At 60.6% G+C, this 20904-nt stretch overlaps 1 protein-coding gene across 8 annotated transcripts in view; it reads left to right on the top strand.

Moving 5' to 3' along the window:
- Window positions 1-7689: 7689 nt before the first annotated feature.
- Window positions 7690-20904, top strand: part of VAV2 (vav guanine nucleotide exchange factor 2) — a 190334-nt gene continuing 177119 nt past the window's right edge. For 2 of the 8 annotated variants that reach the window (XM_070252008.1, XM_070252007.1), the window contains exon 1: window positions 7690-8448. In XM_070252008.1, the coding sequence (XP_070108109.1) occupies window positions 8245-8448 (204 nt within the window). In that variant the 5' untranslated portion in view covers window positions 7690-8244. The remainder of the gene's footprint in view (window positions 8449-20904) is intronic. The other 6 variants (XM_023629268.2, XM_023629267.2, XM_070252010.1 and 3 more) reach the window with 3 other exon arrangements.

Genomic DNA, 20904 nt, shown 5'->3' with positions numbered 1-20904 from the left:
GCTCCTTCTAACCAGGGGTGGTGGGCAGGGGTCCGGTGGGGAGGGGAGACCAGGAAGCCTCCGTCCAGCCTCGGGGGGTGTGATCGCAGCCGCTCTCCTCAGCTCCCAGCACGCACAGCAGAGCCTGCCTTTGTTACAAGTCTCCCCGGAACAGGCAAAACTTGCCCCGTTCTGAGATGATGGAGGAGAAAAATGTCCATCATCTAAGTCTTGGCTTCCACTGATGTTGTGGCTCTGGACCCGGCGCTAAATCCTTTACATTCACGTCCCCTAGAAACCCCTCCATGGGTGGGGGGGTGGGGGGGTGTCTCGTGAAACCCATTTCCTGGGTGAAAAAACAGAAGACGCATGCCCTCTGCAATGTCACACGGCTGGAGGAGCAGCGCCCAGGCTTCCTAATGTGTCAGCAGCCACAAACCACGTGTGGCTTCTGCACTCTTAAATGTGGCTACTCTGACTGTGGAGCTGAACTTTTAATTGTATTTAATTTTAATTAACATTTGATACTCAGTTCAATTTTTGGCAAACTTTTAAGTATATTTGAAATGACTGGGTGCACGAATCTACTTTTTCAGGGATAAATTTTGGGGCTGGCCCGGTGGCTCGGCGGTCAAGTGCGCACATTCTGCTTCGGCAGCCCGGGGTTCACCGGTTCGTATCCCGGGTGCAAACATGGCACCGCTTGTCAAGCCATGCTGTGGCAGGTGTCCCACATATAAAGTAGAAGAAGGTGGACATGGATGTTAGCTCAGGGCCAGTCTTCCTCAGCAAAAAGAGGAGGATTGGCAGCAGTTAGCTCAGGGCTAATCTTCCTCAAAAAAAAAAAAAAAGGATAAATTTTACGAAACCTAAATACAGATCAAATGTTTCTGATGACATTTAGTGTCCAAGTTGAAATGTGCTGTAGGTTGTCGACACAAAATAACCCATAACCATCCTATAGATAAGAGCAATAAGGTGAGGTTTACTTGAGCCAAACAGGATTCTAACCCGGGAAGGCATTTTCCAGAAAGGAAGAAAATATTTTCCGTACACTCTTACACCTTTTCTAGAACAAAGAACTTAGATTAAACACGCCCAGGACACATATGCATCAAAGTTTCAGAGAGGTATTCAGTTGCAAATTAGCAGGTCAACATGACCGTGATGTTGGGAAAAGGACTAACACAGGTGTTTGCTGGCGGCGGCTGGAGGGGAAGTCTGCACTCCTGTCTTAAGAGAGGGTGTTCTCTACGGTAGCGGCCAAAGCAGATGGACAAGGCGTGCTCCATAGGCCATAAGTCATGCTACTTTAGTTTAAGCTGAATTGGTTTTGAACCCAAACGGTTACCCCACATACCTCAATATGTGAAAATCTCTGTCGAAGTGTAAAATGCGCCAGATTTTGAAGACTTTACCATTGCAAGTGCACTGTAAAATATCTGATTAATAAGTTTTTCAGTTGATTACATGTTGAAATGATAGTAATTCAGATATATTGGATTAAATAAAACGCATTATTAAAGTGGGCTCCCCTTACAATGAGCTACTCTTCAGCCATAAAAAGGAGTGAAGTGCCTGTTGACACACGCTACGACACGCGTGCACCATGAGGACGTTATGCCAGTGGAAGAAGCTGGATGCAAAACGCCACGTACTGTGTGATCCCAGGTATGTGGAAGGTCCAGAGCAGGCAAGACCATAGACACAGAAAGTGGACTGGGGCTGGCAGGGTGTGGGGTGACAGCCAGCGGGTCCGGGCTGTCTTTCTGGGGGCGATGAGAACATTCTAGAATTCAGAGCGCTCGCTCTGTGGCCTCCCAGCAGGGTCTGGCAGACACCTCCCCTTTGGGTGCTGACTGACTGCCCCATGAGGTGGCAGGGCTGCAGGGTGGCTGCAGGGCGGCTGCAGGGGCTGCCTCCCACCCAGGTCGAAGGGCAGTGTTGCACACAGTACGGGTGGGGCCGACTTTGAACCTGGCTCTCCCTGGCTCTGGGGTCTGAATGCCACGGTGTGCTGCTGCCCTTTCAGTAAGAGCCAGAGCTTCTGACAGCCAGTGTCACAGCCGAGCCCACCCAGGAACGTGCTCAGTGACGGCGGGCGGCCCGGGTCACCCCTCGGGTCCCATAGCTCTCAGCCAGGGCAGGGGGCTTCCCTTCAGCCGCACTGGACTCCCACCACTGTGCATTGTTGAGGTGGCCAGTTGGTGCCATGAGAGGGCTCCCGCAGAAATCCAGAATCTACTCCAAATCCCTATTTCTCAGCCTCCTGCCTGCAAATGAGCCCCTTCTCTCCGTCCGTCCTCAAAGCCTTCAGTACCCCCGCTCCCTGACCCCGCAGGCGCCCCTGGAAGAGATCAAGAGATGGAAGCCTGGAGCAGGCTCAGAGGAAAGTGCCCTGAGCTGTGGTTAGGGGGGCTCAGGCGGGGGCTCTTTGGGAGTGAGATGTCAGAGGTCACAGTTCAGAGTACATACCATGGACTCCAGCATTTGACTTAATTTTGAAAGTTGAAACAACAGGCAGTGAAAAGTCCATATTTTGCCTTTTCAAACAAAATGTAACCAGCCCGCACCCAACCATCCAGCGGGGCGTAATCTGACTCCACGGCGGGCCAGATGGTCTTTTTCTACACCTATAGTTTCCCGGGAAATTGTGACAGCTGAATTTGCATGATGTAGCCACAAATGGAATTTGCAAAATGCGTGTGTTCATGTGGTTTGGACGTGAGAATAATTCCTTCACCCAGTCATGTTGGGAAGAGTCAAAACATTCACTTCCCTTCCTCCATGAACAAAGCCAGTGCTCAGTAAATACTTTCCGGACAGAGGATGTGGGAGGAACGAACGGGGGGATGGATGGAGGGTGGATGGAGGGAGATGGGAGGGGTGGGTGGGATGGGTGGAGGGTAGGTGGAGGCATGTGGCAGGGATGGGTGGGGGAATGGGTGGGACGTATGGGGGGATATGGGAGGGATGGGTGGGGGAATGGGTGGGACGGATGGCGGGTATGGGACGGATGGGTGGGGGAATGGGTGGGATGGATGGGGGGTAATGGGAGGAATGGGTGGGATGGATGGGGGGTTGCAGAGGGATTTGGGAGTGGTGGGTGGGAGATGTCCGGATTCTGGCTTCTGTGGAGGGCCTTTGCAGGAGAATCTCTCGCTACATCCCTGAGATCCTGCCCATGGAATTAAGAGCCACCTCGGCATGGGCCCCATTGACAAGAAGCACTGAGACCTTGCAGCAGCTCTTGAAGTTGGTGGGGGAAACCTGGGCTGAGAAAGCCCCTGGTCGGGCTGCGCAGTTCTCTGAGGAGGCCCGTGTGGAAAGGAACAGTCTCAGATGTTTGGATGGGCAGAGAAATTTCTCCAGACCCTCCACTGCAGCACGCACCACGCACAACATGTGAAGACACACACATTCCTGCTCAGAGCAGTGCTGTCCCAGGAATGAGGACTCCAGCTGGCGAGGGCGGGTCCGGGGAGCCCAGGAGGCCTGTGGGGCGGTCGTGGACTCAGACTCCTCCTGTGCTGCTGTCCTTGAACCTCTATCATCAGCCGGAAGCAAAAGCAAAGTCCTCAGCTGGAGGCATCGGAGGAGACCGACCCCTCCTGGACCCGGGTTCAAACTCCTGCTCTGCTAGACGCCCAACCTTGGGCAAGTCACTCAAGCTCTGCGAACCTTTACCTGTAAGACACATATGACAGTGGTGCCTCACCCAGGGCGTGGTGCACCTGGCACAGCACCTGGAGGGCAGGCAGGGCTCTGAGTGGGAGCTGGACGGTCACTCCCTGTGTGAGTGTGTCCAGAGAGTGAAGCAGCGGTGGGGAGCACAGGCCTGCCTCCCACAAGGCCTCTCAGCCTGCCCTCCTCCAAAGGCCTCCTCCCTGGGACCCACGGACCCCACGGCCACCAGGCTTGCAGGAGCTCGAGGCTGGGTGGCAGCACTTCCATACCCAATCCTCTGCCAGCTCAGACATAGGCTGTCTCCCCAGCGGCCGCTTTCCAGCCAACCCTGCTGCTACTGTCCGTGCCTGTGCCATCTCTGAGTGGGGTGTGTGCGTGCAAGTGTGTGCATGTGCATGCATGTCTGTGCACGTGTGTGTGTGCATGCCTCTTCAGGCACTGCATTCCGTGGTCAAGTCAGGATCTCCATGTTTTAGATGCCACAGCATTTTCCCTTCTCCCTTGTCACCCACCCACCCAAGTCATCACGTCAAGAGACAGCAGGAAGTTCCAGGCATGGAAACCCCTTTCAACAGCAACATTTGGGTGCTTGGGCAGGGCCGGGTGGCCTGGCGCCTGGACCCGCTCCTTCACGCGTTGCTGAGTGACACCGGGCAGCTCACCAAGGTGCTTGGTGCGTTGGTGTCTGTGTTTAACACTCAGGACAATGACAGCTACGATAGCTGTGAGGCTTCAAGAAGGCACGTACGCAGCCCTGAGGCCGGCGCTCAGTGCTCTAGAAAAGGGAGTGGCTATCACAGTCCTGAACATCGTAGGAAGAAAATGAGCCGAAAGTGACACTGTGCCACTTGCAAGTGCAAATGTGATGTAGTGTGATGTTATACTTTCACATAATGATGTTAAAATATGCTACGAATCAATAAATAGATTATATCGCCTATTTTTAACGGCTTAACACATTTCTGCGACTTCTGTGAAAGAATATATCGGATGTTAAAGTTGTAGCTGGAGTGCTTCGCCAAGCTGTTGGTTTATTCATTTGGTGTTTCATTCAACAACGACTTTTTGACCACCTCCTGTGGGCTGAGCCCAGTGTGCCGTGCTGGGCGTGAACTGGGGACAGAAGAGAAGGTCCCCGCTGGCACGGAGGTGACAGTCCAGAGGCTGAGCCTGAGCCAACCACCCGGCACACATGGTGGTGAGAAGTGCAGGGAAGCAGAGGGAGTCAGTAGGGGGAAAGGGTCAGTGGAGGAAGTGAGGGTGCCAGCCTCATGAGCAAGAGTCCTTAGGGGGCTGCAGTGCAAAGGCCCTGAGGTAGGGGCTGCTGGGTGTAGCTGGAGAGCTGTGGGAATGAGCTCACATAGGGAGGTGGCACAACACGGGGCTTTCGAGGGAGGGAATCAGGTTTTACCTCTGGCGAGGGGAGCCCTAGAGGACTCTGCTCTGGGCAGGAGAGTGACTGGGGCTCACCAAGGTCTGACTGGGTCCTTGCTGGCCGCTGAGGACAGAGGCAGGGGTGACGGGGGTGCAGGTGGAGGCTGCTGAGGGATGCAGGGACGGGGCCTGTGATCCTCCTTCCGTCCTTTGGGGTAGGAGGCTGGCATGGGCCCTTGCTGCCCTGGGTTTCCTCCACACCCGCCTCTCCCACGGACATCTCTCTCACTAGAGATGACATCACGGCCGGCGCTGAAGGCGGGCCAGGCGGAGGTGCAGCCTCCAGGCCCGCTCACTTGCAGCCTGCGTGCTTGTCTGCCGCCTGCCCCCCCGCACAACATGCAATGGCACTGCGCCCTCGGAGGTGAGCCCCAGCAGTCCTGGCACACAGCCCTGAGCCCGAGAGGAGGCGGACGGCGGCAGGGTTCTCTGGACCTGCGTCCCCTCTTCATGATCCGCGCCCGGAGTCGACAGCCTGGACCTGCTCAGTACGCCCACACCAAGAGTTTCGTCCAGGTCTCATTCATTCGTTTACATCCAGCCTGCAGACAGAGCCTCTGGAGGACCCTTGGAGTTACATGGGCGACGGAATGTCCCCAGTGTCCAGATTAGGAACCTGGGGGTCAGCGAGGCCTTGTGATGCTCAGGACCACACAGTGGCGAGGCCTACCTCTCCCGACTCATCTAGTCTCAAGGCTAAAACCCCAGATTCCCCAGCAGCTGGGCAGCAAGCCGGCCCAAGGGGCAGCCAGGCGGCGACAGTGCCCTCCGCAACCACCAGGGGGCAGCAGGTGACCGTCTGCATTGCCTGCTGGCCGATGCCTGTGTCCCAGACCTGGGCTCCTCTTGGCTGGTTCTCTGCCCAGGGAGGAAGGCCAAGGGCAGCGAGGACAGAGCCCCGGCTCTTGAGGAGGGAGGGAGACACGGGCATTGAGAGAGCACCGTGAATAGGGCTCAGGGGAGGAGCTAGGGGAGCCCCACTTGGCCCCAAGCACTGCGCAAAGTCTCCCAATGATTAACTGGTTCATTCCCCACAGGTAATTCTGATGGGGTGAGGGGCTCCCCATTCCACGGAGGAGCGGGGCGCTGCCAGGGGAAGGAGGCTGTGCGGGTTCTCAGAGCCGGGGCGGAGGGGCAAGCCTCTGTGCCCTGCTCTGCGATTTCTCCACGGATGCTGGAGGAGGCCGCGTGTGGCTGGATTACCTGTTTTTGTCTCAGGCAAGGCAGGCTTGATCTCGCCCCCCAGGCAGGTTCTTTCCTTGCATGGTCACCCAGGTGCTGCACCCACTGCCTCAGAGGGATGCCTGGACAGGAGCTTGGGGCTCACTGGTCACTTGGCCTGGCTTACTCCAGCCAAGGTCACTCTTCGCAAGGCCAGGGTGTGCCCTGGGAGGCCAGCTCCGCCCCCACCTATCTCAGTTGGCCAGACCCTGGCCTGGGCCCCACGTGTTATCTGCACTATGGGAAGGGATGGGTCTGACTCTCTGCAGAGCCCGGGTCTCTGAACAGAGGGCCCAGGGATCCAGTCTGGGCTGACGGTGAGCTGGGGGTGTCACCCTGCTCTAGCCCCTGGAATGTCAAGGGAGGAGGAGGAGTGGGCCATGGGGACAGCTGCCCAGTGCTGCCCAGCTAATGCAGGCCCAAGGTTCAGCCACCAGCGTCCAGGGCGATTGGTCACCCCCACCCTCCACCCCATGACTGAGCCCGTCTCTGAGAGGGGCTCAGACTTGCCCAGGGTGGCCCAGCACACCAGTGGTGAGAGCCCGGGGCCCCTGACAGCTGAACGAGGAGCCACATCATTTCTCTGTCAGATCAGCTCTTTAATGTCCTTGAAGCCCTCCCACTGTCACAGGAGGTCAGCTGCAGAGAACGCAGCCCCTCCCAGAGGGCGTGGCCCAGGAAGGAGTTCAGGGCAGGGTCACCCGACCCTGCAGCCAGCATGGGGGCGGGCGCACCCAGGGCTCGTCCGGCCTCATCTCCGTCCCTCTCTCCACTTACTTATCTCACATATTCCGTCTCGGACGCCAGGAGTTGCCCTCTGGGCGGCTACGAGTGGCCGGGCCTCTGGGTCATAAAGCAGGGGAATCCGGCCTTTGTGCGGAGTCGGGGGGCTTCCTGCGGGTCCCCGGCCAGGGAGGCGGATGGAAAGGGGGATCTGGGCGCGTCCTCGGCTGGCGCGCCTCCAGCCTCGAGGGACTCCGCGGGGGCCGCTTGATGAACAAAGGGGACGTGGGGGGCCCTCAGACCCTCTCCTGGGTCTGTCCGTCCGGAAGGGCCATGTAGAGGCGCCCAGCGCGACACGGGCCACCTCCTGATCTCCAGGAGGGGAACGCAGGAGAAACGCAGAGACAACGACGCGGCCATCACTCCACCGGCGAGGTCGCTCGCCCCGAGGGCAGAGCTCCCCAAAAGTCGGGGTGCTCCTCGGAGAAAGTCGGGCGGCCCCGGAACCCGGCCGCGCTGCACCGCCCCCCCGCCCGCTGCAACTTTGGCGGGCGGCAGCGGGGCAGGAAGTCGGGGGGCGGGGGCGGCGCTTGGGGCGCAGGGAGGTGCCAGGCGAGCGCGCCGGCCCCGCCCCGCCCGTGGCCGCGCCCCCGCGCCCCCGAGCCCCGGAGCCACCGAGCGGCTGAGCCGGAGCGCCCGGCGCGGAGCGCGGAGCCCGCAGGCGGGGCGAACAAAGCGGCGGCGGCGAGGGCGGCCAGGCCCCGGACGCGCGGAGCGAGCGACCCGCCGGGCCTTTGTCTCGGGCGGGGCAGGAGCGGTGGCGGCCGCGGGGCGCCCCGAGCGCAGAATGCGGCGCCCGGCCGGGTGGATCGCGGAGCGCTGCGGCGGGCGCCGTGGAGTCCGGCCCGGAGCCCGGAGGGACTTGTGTGTGTGAAGGGGGGATCCGGCGAGCTGCCCGGCGCCCACCCCGCGGCCGCACGTGGGCGGGAGCGGCGGCCCGCGAGGAGCCGGAGAAGGAGGAGGAAGAGGAGGGGACGCGCGGCGGCGCAGCGGGGACCCGGGGCCGCCCGCGAGAAGCCCCGCCCCGGCCGCCGAGCCCCGCGCGGGCGGGCGGGATGCCCCGCGGCCGCCGCACTTTGGCCGGAGCGCTGCCCTGAGCCGGCCGGCCCAGCGGCCGCGCGGGCGGGCGCCGCGGGCGCCATGGAGCAGTGGCGGCAGTGTGGCCGCTGGCTCATCGACTGCAAAGTCCTGCCGCCCAACCACCGGGTCGTGTGGCCCTCGGCCGTGGTCTTCGACCTGGCACAGGCGCTGCGCGACGGCGTCCTGCTGTGCCAGCTGCTGCACAACCTCTCCCCCGGCTCCATCGACCTCAAGGACATCAACTTCCGGCCGCAGATGTCCCAGGTGAGGGTCCGGGCGCGCCGGGAGGAGCCCTGTGTCCGGGTGTTCGAGCCGCGGGCGCTCCCCGGACACTGGCCGGAGCGGCGGCACGGGGAGCGGGGAGAGGGGGCGCGCCCCGGGGCTCGGAGCCGGCTCCTCCGAGGGGCGGCCCGGGAAGCGCGAAGTTGCCCGAAGTGCCCCCAGCCTGGGGCGCGCCGCCGCCGCCCGCGGGCACTGCCCCAGAGCGCCCGTTGCCCGTCTGCGCTCCCCAGGGTGAGGGCCGACCCGGACCCGGGCGGCCGCCCCTCTCGCGGACCTGGGCGCCGGGGCCCGCGAGTGCCCCTCCGGACCCCGGGCAGCCCGCCGCGCCGGGTGGCCTCGTCAGGCGTCGCGTCCTCCGGCTCCTTGCCTGGTGGCGGGACGCCGGGGAGGACGAGCAGGCGCCGCGGGGCTCGGGGCGCGGCCGGAGGGAGCGGGTGGGCCGGGCGCCGCCCCCTCGCCGGCCTCCCTCCTCCCGGCCCGGCGGGCGCGAGCGCCATCAGGCCCCCAGGGCCGCCTAACTTGGCAAGAGTGGCAGCCCCCATCGCCTCCCCAGCACCCTCAAGTGTGGCCTTTGTCGCGGCCGAGGCGCATGTGGCCACCGGCGACAGGAAAATGTCTGCTCGCCGGCAGGAGCTGCCTTTTTTGGCCCCTTAAAGGGAACTTGGCTAAGACGGAAGCAGAATGGAGGCTCCGGCTCTGCCCTCTGGGGGTCACAGAACCCCCACCTAGCACCCAAGGGGGCAGGGGGCCAGCCTGGGTCTGGCCAGCAGCTCCCAGGAGCGATTTTCCTGTTCACCCTGTAGCCCCTTTTTGCGTGGACCTCGGCGAGTGCCCGTGGACAACAGCCATTCACAAGTGTGACATCGGAAAACTGAGGGAGGGAGGGACGGAGTGAGTCACTGCTTTCCAGGCTGGGCTGCGTGGCCTCTGCCCTTTGGCTGTGACTACATTTCCAGGGGAATGGGGGCACCCCCCTCCAGAGGGGGTGGGGGGTAAGGGGTGGCTGCTGACAAAGAAGAGCTCTGAGGGGATGGGGGGGCCACCCTCTCGCTCAGTAATGACAAGTGGGGACCAGAGCAGCGGATAGCCCCGCGAGGGAGTCCTGGCCGTGCCCGGCCTGGTTCTCAGGGCTCCCTGAAACCGGCGCCATCCTTAGGCAGCCCACGGTCCCTGGGGCCGTGCGCCCTACTGCAGAGTGCTCCCGGATCCAGCCCTCCGTCCTCACCCCTGGGGGCTGGAAAGTACTGGCTCCATTTTACGGCTGGAGAAACTGAGGGGGAAGTGCCGTGGAGGGCCGAGCTGGCCTGGGCGGGAGCGGCTGCTCTTGGCTGTGAACCGCAGGGGCTGCCCAGGCTTGCTGGCTCCTGGCGGGGTTCCTGGCTGATTGGCAGGGAGGCCGGGGCACAGGGCACAGCCTGGGGTGGGTGGGTGGGTCCGCCCAGCAGAGGCTGGGCCTGGCGGGCTGCTGGGTCCTGGGGCTACCCCTCCCCAGCTGGGGGTTGGGCAGGATGGAGGAGGAGGGGGCGCTGGCTGCGGCAGGTGGCTTGGCTCGGCCCCTGCAGTGCAAAGTGCAGAGGATTCCTGGGGGCCCTGGGGCCAGCGGGGCGGGCAGCAACACTGACACCTACACAGTCCCCCGGAGCCCCCTGCCCCAGCCGAGGTGAAGCCATGTTAAGCGGGCCTGGGTGGTAGGGAGAAGCGGCTGAACGAGTGTCTGTGTGTCTTCATGGCCCCATGCTCTGATTGACACCTGGCATTGTCACCTCTCAGGTAGGTGACCACCTCTGGGGCCTCAGTTTCCCCATCTGTTTAATAGGGACAGTAATAGTAGCCACCAGCTCAGCCACGTTGTGAGGGTTTGACGAGTGAGGGCAGAGAATGTCCTCAGGGCAGTGCTGCATAAACCTTAGCCACTTCCGATGGTCGTTGGGACACTGGCAGTGTCGCCCTCGGCGCGGAGGGCTGGTCTTCCTGAGCTCAGCTCGTGGTCTCCTGGAGCTTGGCTCGCTGGAGTCTCATGGCGGGTGGGGCTGGTCACACGGATCTTTGTACCTCTGTTGCTGCACCGCGATGGCTGCAGGCGCTCCGTGAACCCGCGTCCACTGGGTCGGGGGTTAGCTGGTGGCTCCCTCTGTACATTTACAGTTAAAGAAACAGTGCCCTTTCCCGCGGATGGCTGGGTGGGTTTGGGAGAGGAGCTCGGCCTGTCTGCCTGGCTGCCCTTTGTTATGAGGGAGCTCAGCAGCCCTGGAGGGGAGGGGAGATGTCCTCTTGGTCCACCGTGGCTGGATCACGAGAAAATCGTAGCTGCCCTTTCTTACTCACCTTACGATCCTGAGGCGGTACACCACCCTTGTTTCACAGATCAAGCGACTGAAGCTCAGAGAGGTCAAGGGACTTGCCCCAGGTCACACAGAGTAAGCAGCAAAACTAAGACACGAACTTTGGTCTCCCTTCCGGACTGTTTACACAAATTCTGACTTCAAGACTACCATGAGCTGTCCTGCGGACTTTCTGATGGACGCTCCTGGCCAGCTGCTCGGGTGGTTGGTGGTGTGTCTGTTCTCACGGGAGGGGGGAGCGTGTGCGAGCGCATGCCTGTGCTCTTGGGGATCTGGATACTTTGCTGCAATCCGTCGGCAAGGCCTTTCCATCTCCTTGGTGTCCCAGCGTGCCCGGGACCCATCCAGCTCAAAGGCCTCCGGATGTCCTCTTGCTCCAGAATGCCAGGCTGGTGTCTCATGGTGACATGCTGTTTTCAGAAGATAGCATTTGGAGTGCTCCTCCTGTGAATTGATCTCAGCTTGGTTATTGGCCCTAAAGGAGCATAATAGCAATGTACACTTATTGAGCACTTGTTGTCTACGGAGCCGGGTACTAGGAGGTGTTCGCGGAGAGGTCCAGCTTGCCCTTTTGCCGAGCCCTCCTGGAGCTGGCGGGGTGTGCTTTATATTTTTATCCAGAATGCCTGGAAGCCACCTTGGGTTTAATTAAGCTAATTAGATATGGCCGCCACCTGCTGAGCCTAATCGGAGACTGCTTGTGTCTGGAGCAGCTTCGCTGGTGAGGTCCCGAGGTCCTGATGCCAGCAGACGGCCCTCGCATTTGCTCTGCGTTTGAACCTTGAGGGCACTGCCCCCTGGCCTCTGGCCCACGCCTCCCTGGCAGGCCGCCGCCTCGCAGCACAGATCGGGAAGCCAGTCTTCAGGGCCCACTGGGTTTCTCCCCTGCCTGTACCTCCAGCGTCAGCCCCTTCCCGTCCAGCCTCGCTGACACCCCAGCCTGCTCCCTCTGCCCACGCCTTTTCTGTCACCGTCCATCACCTGCTGTGCCCTTGCCGGAAGACCTCCCCTCCTCTTGGCCTGGTTCTTCCTGTAGGAGCTAGTCTAGAGGCCCCCTCCTCTAGGAAGCCTCTTCTGATTTCACTCTCTTGTGTCCGGTGGCGTTGCGAGCGTGGCTTGGCCCCCAGTCTACTGGGCATCTACCCCTAACCCTGCACTCTGCACACTTCGTTTTAATGCACTCGTCACTTGGGAGGCATGCTCTTGCTGCTCACTCCCCAGAGTCCAGGAGCTGGGTAGAGTTTGAGTGAGGGGTGCCAGCATCCGTGTGTGGCTGTTTGTCCCCACTCCAGACCCGTGTGAGCCCCTCCAAGCCTTCATCTCGGGTCCTGCAGAGCCTGCGCCCCTCTCCTCCGCTCCTTCTTCTCTTTGCTTCTTCACTGCAGGAGTAACTATGGGCCCCCGCACTGCCCGGCCGGCTTTGTGCTTGGCGCCGGGGGACTGGGGGCCGGCTCGGCCCAGCGCTGCTCTCATGATGCTTCCAGGCGAGCAAGGACGCACAGCAGGTGTGGATGAGATGCTGGTTGACTGAACAAGCGGCCTTCAGCATCCAGAGGGTTCCCGAGTGCGGGCAGGGGCGTCCTGGTTCCCGAGGCCGAGGTGCGTGACGCCAGGCTGCCGGGGGCAGAGAGGAAGGCCGATTCCAGCGGAAACAAGGAAGCCTTTTCTTTTCTTTTTAAAGCAGATTTCTTTTCTTTTAATTTTGAAAATATCTCGGATTACGGAAAAGCCGTACGTGCAGCACGTGTAACTTTTTCTTGACCCATTTGAGAGTAAGTTGGTGACCTGGCACCCTGCACCCCCACAGGTTTTAGTGTGTTTCCCGCAACTGGGGTGTTCTCCTCCACCATCAGCTGTCAGAATCCGGAAGACAGCTGCGGTCGTCCCCCCACGTAACCCACTCAGGTCTGACAGGTGTTTCAGTAAACGCCCCTTTCCGCCCAAGGGTCACCCCAGGGGTCGTGTGCTGCTCTAGGCTGTTCCTCTGGAGCCTCTTTCAGTCTGGGGCAGTTCTTAGCCTTTCCTTTCTGTTGGTGGCCTTGACGCTTTTGAAGGTGACAGGCTCCTTTTATTCCCGAGTGTCCCTCCATTGGGGTTCATCTGATGTCTCCTCGGGGTTTGACCCAGGTCGTGCACGTTGGGCAGAGCAGCCGTGGGGTTGCATCCTGCCCTTCAGGTGGCCCATGGTTTAGATTTGTCCCATGGCTGGGGGTGGCTGTCATCACTTGATGGAGGCAGTGCTGCCGGGCGTCTCCACTGTGAAGTTACTCTGTTCCCTCTTTTGCTCGTGGATATTCTCAAGAAGGGGCCTTGAGACCATGGGCGTCTCTAGTGCTCTCTCTCTCTCTTTTCTTTCCTTCCTCTCTCTCTCTGCTAGTTTGGATTATGGCCTCCTGCTTTACTCCATGGTTATCATGGTTACTGTCGTTATTTATTTTGATGCTCAAATGGTCTCAGAGGTTTGACCAGGGGGAACTGCTTCCTCTCATTTTGGAGCACCTCTTTCCTTTCCGGCACAAGATGTCTGGGCTCTCTTGTGTTTCTCTTCATCCCAGTGCAGGAATCAGCCGCTTCTCCAAGGAGCTCTGGTTGCAAGGTGGAGAAGGGTGCATAGAAGCCAAGATCGGGGTGCAGGTGTGCACACTGCTGCTGGGGCGTCCCTGCCTCCAGGCGCCCTCAGCGGTCGGACCTGGGGAGTCTGTGCATGGGTGCGTGTGAGTACACACGTGTGGATATGTGTGTGTCCATGTACACATGTGTGCCTGCCCACGTTTACATTCATGTTTGTTTTCTACCCACATCAGTGCTGCCAAACAGAGAAACGTGAGCCACATCTGTATTTTAAAATTTCTGGTGGTCATGTTAAAGGTGTAAAAAGAAATGTGTAACATTAATTTTAATAATCTATTTTATTTAACTCATGCATTCTCAACTGGAGAGGTATTGCCCCCAAGGGGGTGGAAATCAGATCTTTGAGGGGGTGAAGAAATCTTACTCTTTTTATGAATAAAGCACAGATGTGCACAGAGTACAGAACAGATACACGGCACATCTGTGGTATTAAAATTTCATGTGGGGAAGGTGATGAGGGAAAATGCCTGAACATACTCCCTGGGGAGGTGATGATGAAAAGAAGGTTGAGAAACACTGAGTTCCCGGACATTCGCCTTTCCACGTGGCAGGGCATGTGCAGCAGGAGCCGAGCCCTAGGGAGCCGGGGTGGGAGAGAGAGGCTGGCGGGCCAGGGGTCGGTCTTTGGCACTGACCCCACTGCCTGGAGGGGCACCTGCAGGGCTGTGCGGGGCAGGGTCTGAGGCGTGGGTCTGGAATCAGCAGGAAAGGCCGATGGGCATCGATGTCCCCGAGTCCTCGGGAGGGCACATCCTGGCACTGGTGTCAAATGAATTGTTTGTGCCGTGTGCACTCATCGCACAAGTTGGCTTTGGTGTGAGCTGGCCGGGATGGAACCGAGAAGAAGGGTGTGTGTGGGGTGGGGAGGCCGTCGTGAGGGCTGAGTCCACGGTCTGGGCTCTCGGCGCCGGCAATGGGGAGCTCGGCTGTGTCTGGCCTGGGAGTGGGAGCAGCATCCTTGTTGGGGGCCTGACAAGGGTGGGTAGCCACGGTGCGCCCCCTCCCCAGTGCCTCATTTGAGCCCTTTCATGCCGTGAGGCCCAGGGGACCAAGGATGTCCCCCTCCTGGAAAGGGACTCCCTCATCCTTCTAGAAAGGTACTAGGTGGTCAGCAGCCTGATGCTGTCTGGCCACTTCCTGCTGTCCTTGTGTCCAGACGATGTCTGTGGCTGTGGCTTCTTGAGTTTGAGGGGTGGGACGCCTGGGACAGGGCAGTGCTGGTGGGGCTGGTGTGGAGGGGCCCTGGTTTAGGCAGATGCCCAGACTGGACCCTGTAGCCCTGGGGCTAAGGCCACCCCGCCAGGGGGACCTCCCTCCCAACCGCCCCTTGACTCCGACTCCTTGTACCCGAGCACCACAGGCGGCCCCGCCACCCCTCTCCTGGAGCAGAGCTGGCAAGCGTTTTCTGTAGAGGGCCAGACAGTAAATATTTTAGACCTCGTGGGCCAGACAGTCTCTGTTGTAACTACTCAACTCTGCCCTCGTGGTGAGAAAGCAGCCGTACACGAGCTGTAGATGAATGAGTGTGGCTGGGCATTTGTGGAGAATGAAATTTGAATTTCGTATAATTTTCACGTCAGAAAACAGTATTCTTTTGATTTTTTTCCAACCATTGAAAAACGTGAAAACCTTTGTTAGCCTGTAGGCTGGACAAGGCCAGGCAACGGGCTTTATAAAACCAGGCAGCGGGCTGGCTCTGCTGAGAGGCCTTGTGGGGCCTGTGGTGGTGTCCTGGTCCCCTGGGCGCCCCCTGGTCCCATCACAGTTTGTGATTGTGTCTCCGTCTGTATCCAGAGCCCTTGGCACTGGCTCCTCCACCAGGAAGGCCTCCTGTTGCTTCTCAACAAGAACAAAGCTTTCTCTTCTGCTTACCTTGTGCCAGAAAACGTACCAAGGGCCGTGTCGGTGATCTCGTCTTGTCTTTGGAGCAGTTGTCGCTGGGGGTCTGCCCTCGGCTCACTTTCTAGATGAGGAACCTAGGGCTTCCAGAGGCTGGGTGGCCTTGTGTCTGGAACAGCGCTGGCCATAAAGAGGTCCTCAAACATTTAGTGAGCGAGGTGAGCTCCCCGACATGGCAGCGGGGGGCCACACTCGGCCACTCGGCTGCGGTGGGAATCTTAGTGGCGACGGTGTCACTGGCTGGGCTGAGGCTGGGTCTCCCCGTCTGGAAAGGGGATGACAGCGGCCCCCTCGCAGGCTGTTGGCAGGATTTTGGGGGGCAAATGGGGGCCTGACGCTGTCCTTGCTGGCCTGAGGCCCCATCCGTCTCATAACGCTGCGCCCCGGCCTGCACCTGCAGTGGCCAGCTTGCCCCTGCTGGCTGGGCACTGGCCCTCGCTCCCCCGCCGTCTGCTCGTCCCTCAGCACCAGGGTGGCCCCAGCTGGTGGCCTGCGGGAGCCTGGGGCGGCCCTGCCTCCTGGGGCAGCCGCCTTCCCTGGGCCCCTGGCCTCACCTCGCCTCTGGCCGCCCAGCCGCAGCAGAGCCGTGAGGTGGTAAAGGGTGGGGTGGGCTGCCGGGGCCCTGGGCTCGGCCCGCTCTCCTTCTCCACCCCCTAAGCCCCTCGCACTCAGTTTAGCTTCTGCCCCAGAGGCGGTGTGGTGGCTGGTATTTAGGAGGATGGAGGATCCTTGGCCAAGGAGTGGAGGGCCCAGGGTCGGGCATGGCGGCCCTCCTCTAACTGAGGGTGACCAGGGACACCTGCAGGAAGGGGTCTCACACCCCCTCTTGCTCCCAAGGACCCGTTGGGCTGGCCAGGGTGGGAGATGGAGCAGACGCAGCATCTGCTGTCAATGCATTGGCGGCTGTGCTTATGCTCTGCTGATGCCAACATTTGGATCCCTGGGGGCAGAGTGACTGCAGAGGGCTTCATGGGGGAGGTGGCTCTTGAGCTGGCCTTGAAAACTGGGTGCCTTCCACTAATTAAAGGTTGGAGATGGCTGGGTGTTGCAGGGGCGGGGCTCTGGGGGGCTCCCGCTCTGCTCCCCAGCTATTCTAGATCTGAGGCCTGGCTACACCCCGTCCTGGCAGGGTTTGTTCCCTGACTGCCCAGCACTGGCACCTCCTCTGGGCCTCAGGAGACCCTGTGAGGCCCCAGGTCAGGTGGCTGTGGCCTGGTTAGTGGAGAGGTGATGGGGCCGTCCAGAGGTCTCACAGGGGCGTGGAGCTGAGGCCTGCCACCAACGCAAGCAGGTCTCTTGGCGTCTGGAGCTCCATTCATTCCGCTCCTCCCTCCACCAGCAGCGCAGGCCCTTGGCACCGTCCTCGATTGCTGAGGTCTTGTGGAGCTGCTTCAGGCGGCTGGGAGGGGGGTGCACTCCACCATTTACTCAACTCCCACTGCTGAGCATCCCTGCGGGGGCTTTGGGGAGAAGAGATGGAAACCGTCCCATGTTGGGGGTCTTCTGGAAAGGGAGACGGAGAAAGAGATTCAAGCAGAAACAGCACTGGCCCTTTCAGATGCAGAGAGAGCAGGCAGGAGGCTGGGCTGTCACTCAGGAGGCCGGGGCGGGCTGCTTCCCGAGGGGGCGACCGGCCCTCTGCCAGCCGTGCTCTCTGACGAGGTTTGCTGTGCCCCGCCTCCCCGAGCTGCACCTGCCATCCTCGTCCTCGATGCTGGTTCAGCCCCAGCTGGAGCCGGAACTGGGCAGGTCGCCCGCCCAAGTGCAGTTCAGGCTGTTGGGCCCGAAGCAGTGGTCTCTGGGCGAGGGGTCTGTGTGTGTCCGGGGCCCAGCCGTGGGGCTCCAGTCAGCTCCTCACAGGCTGTGTTGTGAGCAGCCGTGGCCCCTGGGTTCCAGCCTCTGCCACGAGGAGCCTCGTGTCTGCGTGTCCTCCCACCCCGTCCACACCTGCTGTCCTGTTCTGGACGGCTGTACAGCATCCACTCCTTCATGCACCCTGGAACCCTGGGCCCACCCACTCTGGCGGAGCCGTCCTGGTGCAGGCCCCAGCCCGGGGACCTGGTTCTCACCCCAAGGCTGGCCTCGTGCGCTGTGGGCAGTGGGGCGGCCGCCAGCTCATCCCTGCGGTGGAGACGGGCACAGTGCTGGACCCTTTCAAACCTGGGTTCAAATCCTGCCTTGCAGCTTCTTGGCTGAGCGGCTCCCCCCGGACCCTGCTTCCTTGCCTGCCAAGGGCGTTTCCAACAGCCACCTCGTGGGGTTTGGCTGAGGATAGAGGGAAGAGGGGACCCAATGTCGGAGCCCAGCGTCTGGAGCGATAGGTGCTCGGTGGATGGTGCCCCTGCAGTCGCGTGCGGCGTCCTCCTCTCCCTCCATGCCCGCTCTCTGGGTCTCAGCTCTTCGAGACCTGGGGCTTTGGCTTCTTTTCACGGCCCCTGCCCTCACGTGTGCCCATGAAGGCCATGGGGAGAGGATCCAGTGCACGGGAGTGGACGCTCTGGGGCCTGCACCCCTGCTCTCACCCCGGGGTCAGGAGCTGGCCGCATGCACCCCGAGTTGGGGGGACGGGCCCCATGCTCGGGTGCTGTGTTCTGGTCCTCTGAAACTCCGTGCCCCTGGGCTCTCTGGTCAGCATCCTGTAGCCACTGCGACTGTTTCGGTTTCAGAATCCAGAAGCTACACAAGAATAACAAACATGCGGCCGTGGAGGGGGGCAGGGCTGTGCACTGGGTGCCAGGAGCGGGGGTGGTGGCACCCACGTGCGGCTCCGGACGCCTGCCAGCCACAGGTTTTGGGAGTCTGAGTGCTGCTAGAAGCACACGCTGTTTCTGCTTTGTGGGGTCTGCTGTCAGTCTTCCTAGAGTTTACGTAAGGATTAAAATCTTTATTTTTAACACACCTACTCCTCGCCCCCTGAGCCAACTTAAAAGTAAAGCCACAGATACTTCTGCTGCTTCGTTGTGTTTTGTCCTTTGCTGTCAGGGGCAGGGTGCACACGGGGCGTCCGGCTAGAGCCGGCCCAGGTGGGCAGGGAGCTCAGCTGCCGGCTGCCTGGCGTCCCGTCCCCTCCTCTGGGCTCATCAGACTCCAGGTCTTTCCAGGAATAAGGGCTTGTCCCGGAGGCCACCGAGATTGTGCTGCCATCTGTGTGGGGGGAGGGGACACGTGTCTGTCTTCTGCTGTCAGAGGACGTTTTAAAATGCTGCTGTCACTGTCTCCCGCTTCCCCTGTGACAAGTCCATCCCTCTGCTTGGGGCCTTGTCTGCCGTTGCAGCTCCAGCAGGAGAGGTGTCTCCCCGAGATGCGGCAGGCTGCGGGCTGGGGTGCCAGGCCGGTGTTGCCAGGACTGCAGTCCTTTTCCAGGTGGGCAGGTTTGGGTGTCAGACGTGTCTCTGCTCCGTGCGCCTCCCCGCCCGTCCCAGCCCGGCCCTGCCTTTGCCTGGCCCTCCCTCCACTTTGTGCCTTGATTTCCTGGTCGTCCACACATTTCGCTTTCATCGACATTTGCCTGATCGTCGTGTTTGTCTCGTAACGAATGCCAGGGGAGGGCAGACGACCAGACCGCAGGTGAAGGGGCCCCTAATGGCCGAGCCCCCTGCCAGGGCCGTAGAGCTCCGAGTGGCGGGTCTGGACTCACCCGGCCTTCCTCCTGACAGAGCCATGAGGCCCGGGTTTTGGTTTCTCGGCCCGTCCTCCCCTCTGGGGTTGGCTGTGGTCAGCGGGAGCATTCCTGCCAGCTTTGGCCTGCTGGGGCTCTGCCTCAGGCCTCAGTGTCCCTCCAGGAACGGGGAGGTGCCCCATGTGACTGCAGTCGTGGATGCAGCAAGGACTGCCCCATCCTTCAACTGCATAAGGGTGTGTGGTTCCCCGCCCGTCGCCACGAGTCCTCTAGGGCACTCAGGGCCTTAGGGAAGCTTCAGTCTGTTCACACCCTGTCTCCAGGCCCCCTGGGTGATGGAAGGTTCTGGTCTCTCATGATCATGAAAGCCGCCTCCTGAGACCCTCCTTGCCTTGCTCCTAAGCTCCTCCCACTCTTCATTTACCCTCTGCCCCAGAGACGGGGGCGTCTGTGCTCCCTGCCCCCAGCCCCTAGCTTCTCTGCTGCTGGGACCAGAGAGGGAGACAATCCAACAGTCATTTTGGTGGAAGACAAGAACTTTTCAGACCTGCGCTGTTTTCCTCTGCAGCTGATGGCTTGCTCCCAGGCCCCGACACTGGGCTCACAGGAAGCAGGCAGGAGTCAGGGCAGTGGGGCCTGGCCGGGCTGGAGATCGGGGAGCGGGCTCCCTCGGCTTGCTGCATCGCTCTTTCCCCTGGACCGCTGTGTTCCTGGCTGGAGAAGCGGCCAGACGCCCCCACCTCTCGTGGTGTCCGGGCACGCCTGGTGTGGTTAGGGCTCGGGGCTGGAGTCCTGGCTTTGCTACTGACCATTGGCCCTTGACCTTGACCCTCACGGAGCCTTAGTTTCCTGCTCTGTAGGATGGGGATGAAAACAGTATCTTCCTCCGCGAGTGAATGGATAAACAACACACGGTCCATCCAGACGATGGAGCACGATTCAGCCGTAGAAAGGAGTGAAGCTGTGACACCCAATACAGCACGGTGAAGCCGAGGACATCATGCTGAACGAAAGAGGCCAGACACAGAAGGACACGTATTGTCTGATTCCACCTGTGTGAAATGTCCAGAGGAGGCAAACCCACAGAGACAGAACGTGGATCGTTGGTCGTCGGGGCCTGGGGGAGGAGGGGTGGGGAGGGCCTGCTCGAGGGGCTGGTTTCTGTTTAGGGTGATGAGAAAGTTCGGGAACTGGACGGTGGTGGTGGTTACAGAACAGTGTGGATGTACTCAATCTTATGTTACCTGTACTTTACCGCAGTGAGAGAAACAGCCTGCCCTGTGGGGTCGAGAGGAGAATTGCGTAAGGAGTTGCAGAGGTGCCTGGCAGGCGAGCGCTGGGGTCCTTGCCCGCCGTGGCCGGAGCCCCAGGCCGCAGTGACTTCACGGGCCCGGGACAGCTTTGCCAGCGTGGGCTCCTTCCTCCGTAAGCAACGTTAAAAGTTGTGTTTTAGGACTGCGTTGGGGTGAAAGTGATATGCTAATAGCACATATTTAAGTATTGTCTTCAACCCAGGGCGCTTTCGTGGGCCCTGGCAAAATGCTGGGTGCTCTGCCCACTGGACGGGTCAGGCCCACGTGGTCCTCCCCGGCCGCTCCAGGCAGGATGGGTGACTGGGACTTTGGAAGGAGGTCCACTTTGTGTCCTGTGTTTGTCATTTATCAGGTGTGTGAAATTAGGCCAATCTCGTCATCTCTTTGAGCCTCAGTTTCCCTATCTGTAAATGGGGGATGTGGACACTGATCATAATTCCCACTGCGCTGTTTCAAAAGTCGAATGAGCTCATGTGAGTGGCATGCTCTGCCCAGCATCCAGCACGTGCTAATCCTGCGTGTGAGGGTCTGAGGCTGGGCCCCCCGGCGCAACCCAGTCAGGAGGTGAGGCCGGGGAGGGAAGGGCGGTGAGGATGTCTTCCCAGTGCAGGGCCCTGGGCAGGGGAACACGGGG

Source organism: Equus caballus, chromosome 25, assembly GCF_041296265.1.
Source record: "Equus caballus isolate H_3958 breed thoroughbred chromosome 25, TB-T2T, whole genome shotgun sequence".
NCBI classification, from domain to species: Eukaryota; Metazoa; Chordata; class Mammalia; order Perissodactyla; family Equidae; genus Equus; species Equus caballus.
Note: the sequence above shows the minus strand (reverse complement) of the source record. Positions and strands in the feature narration are given on the sequence as shown.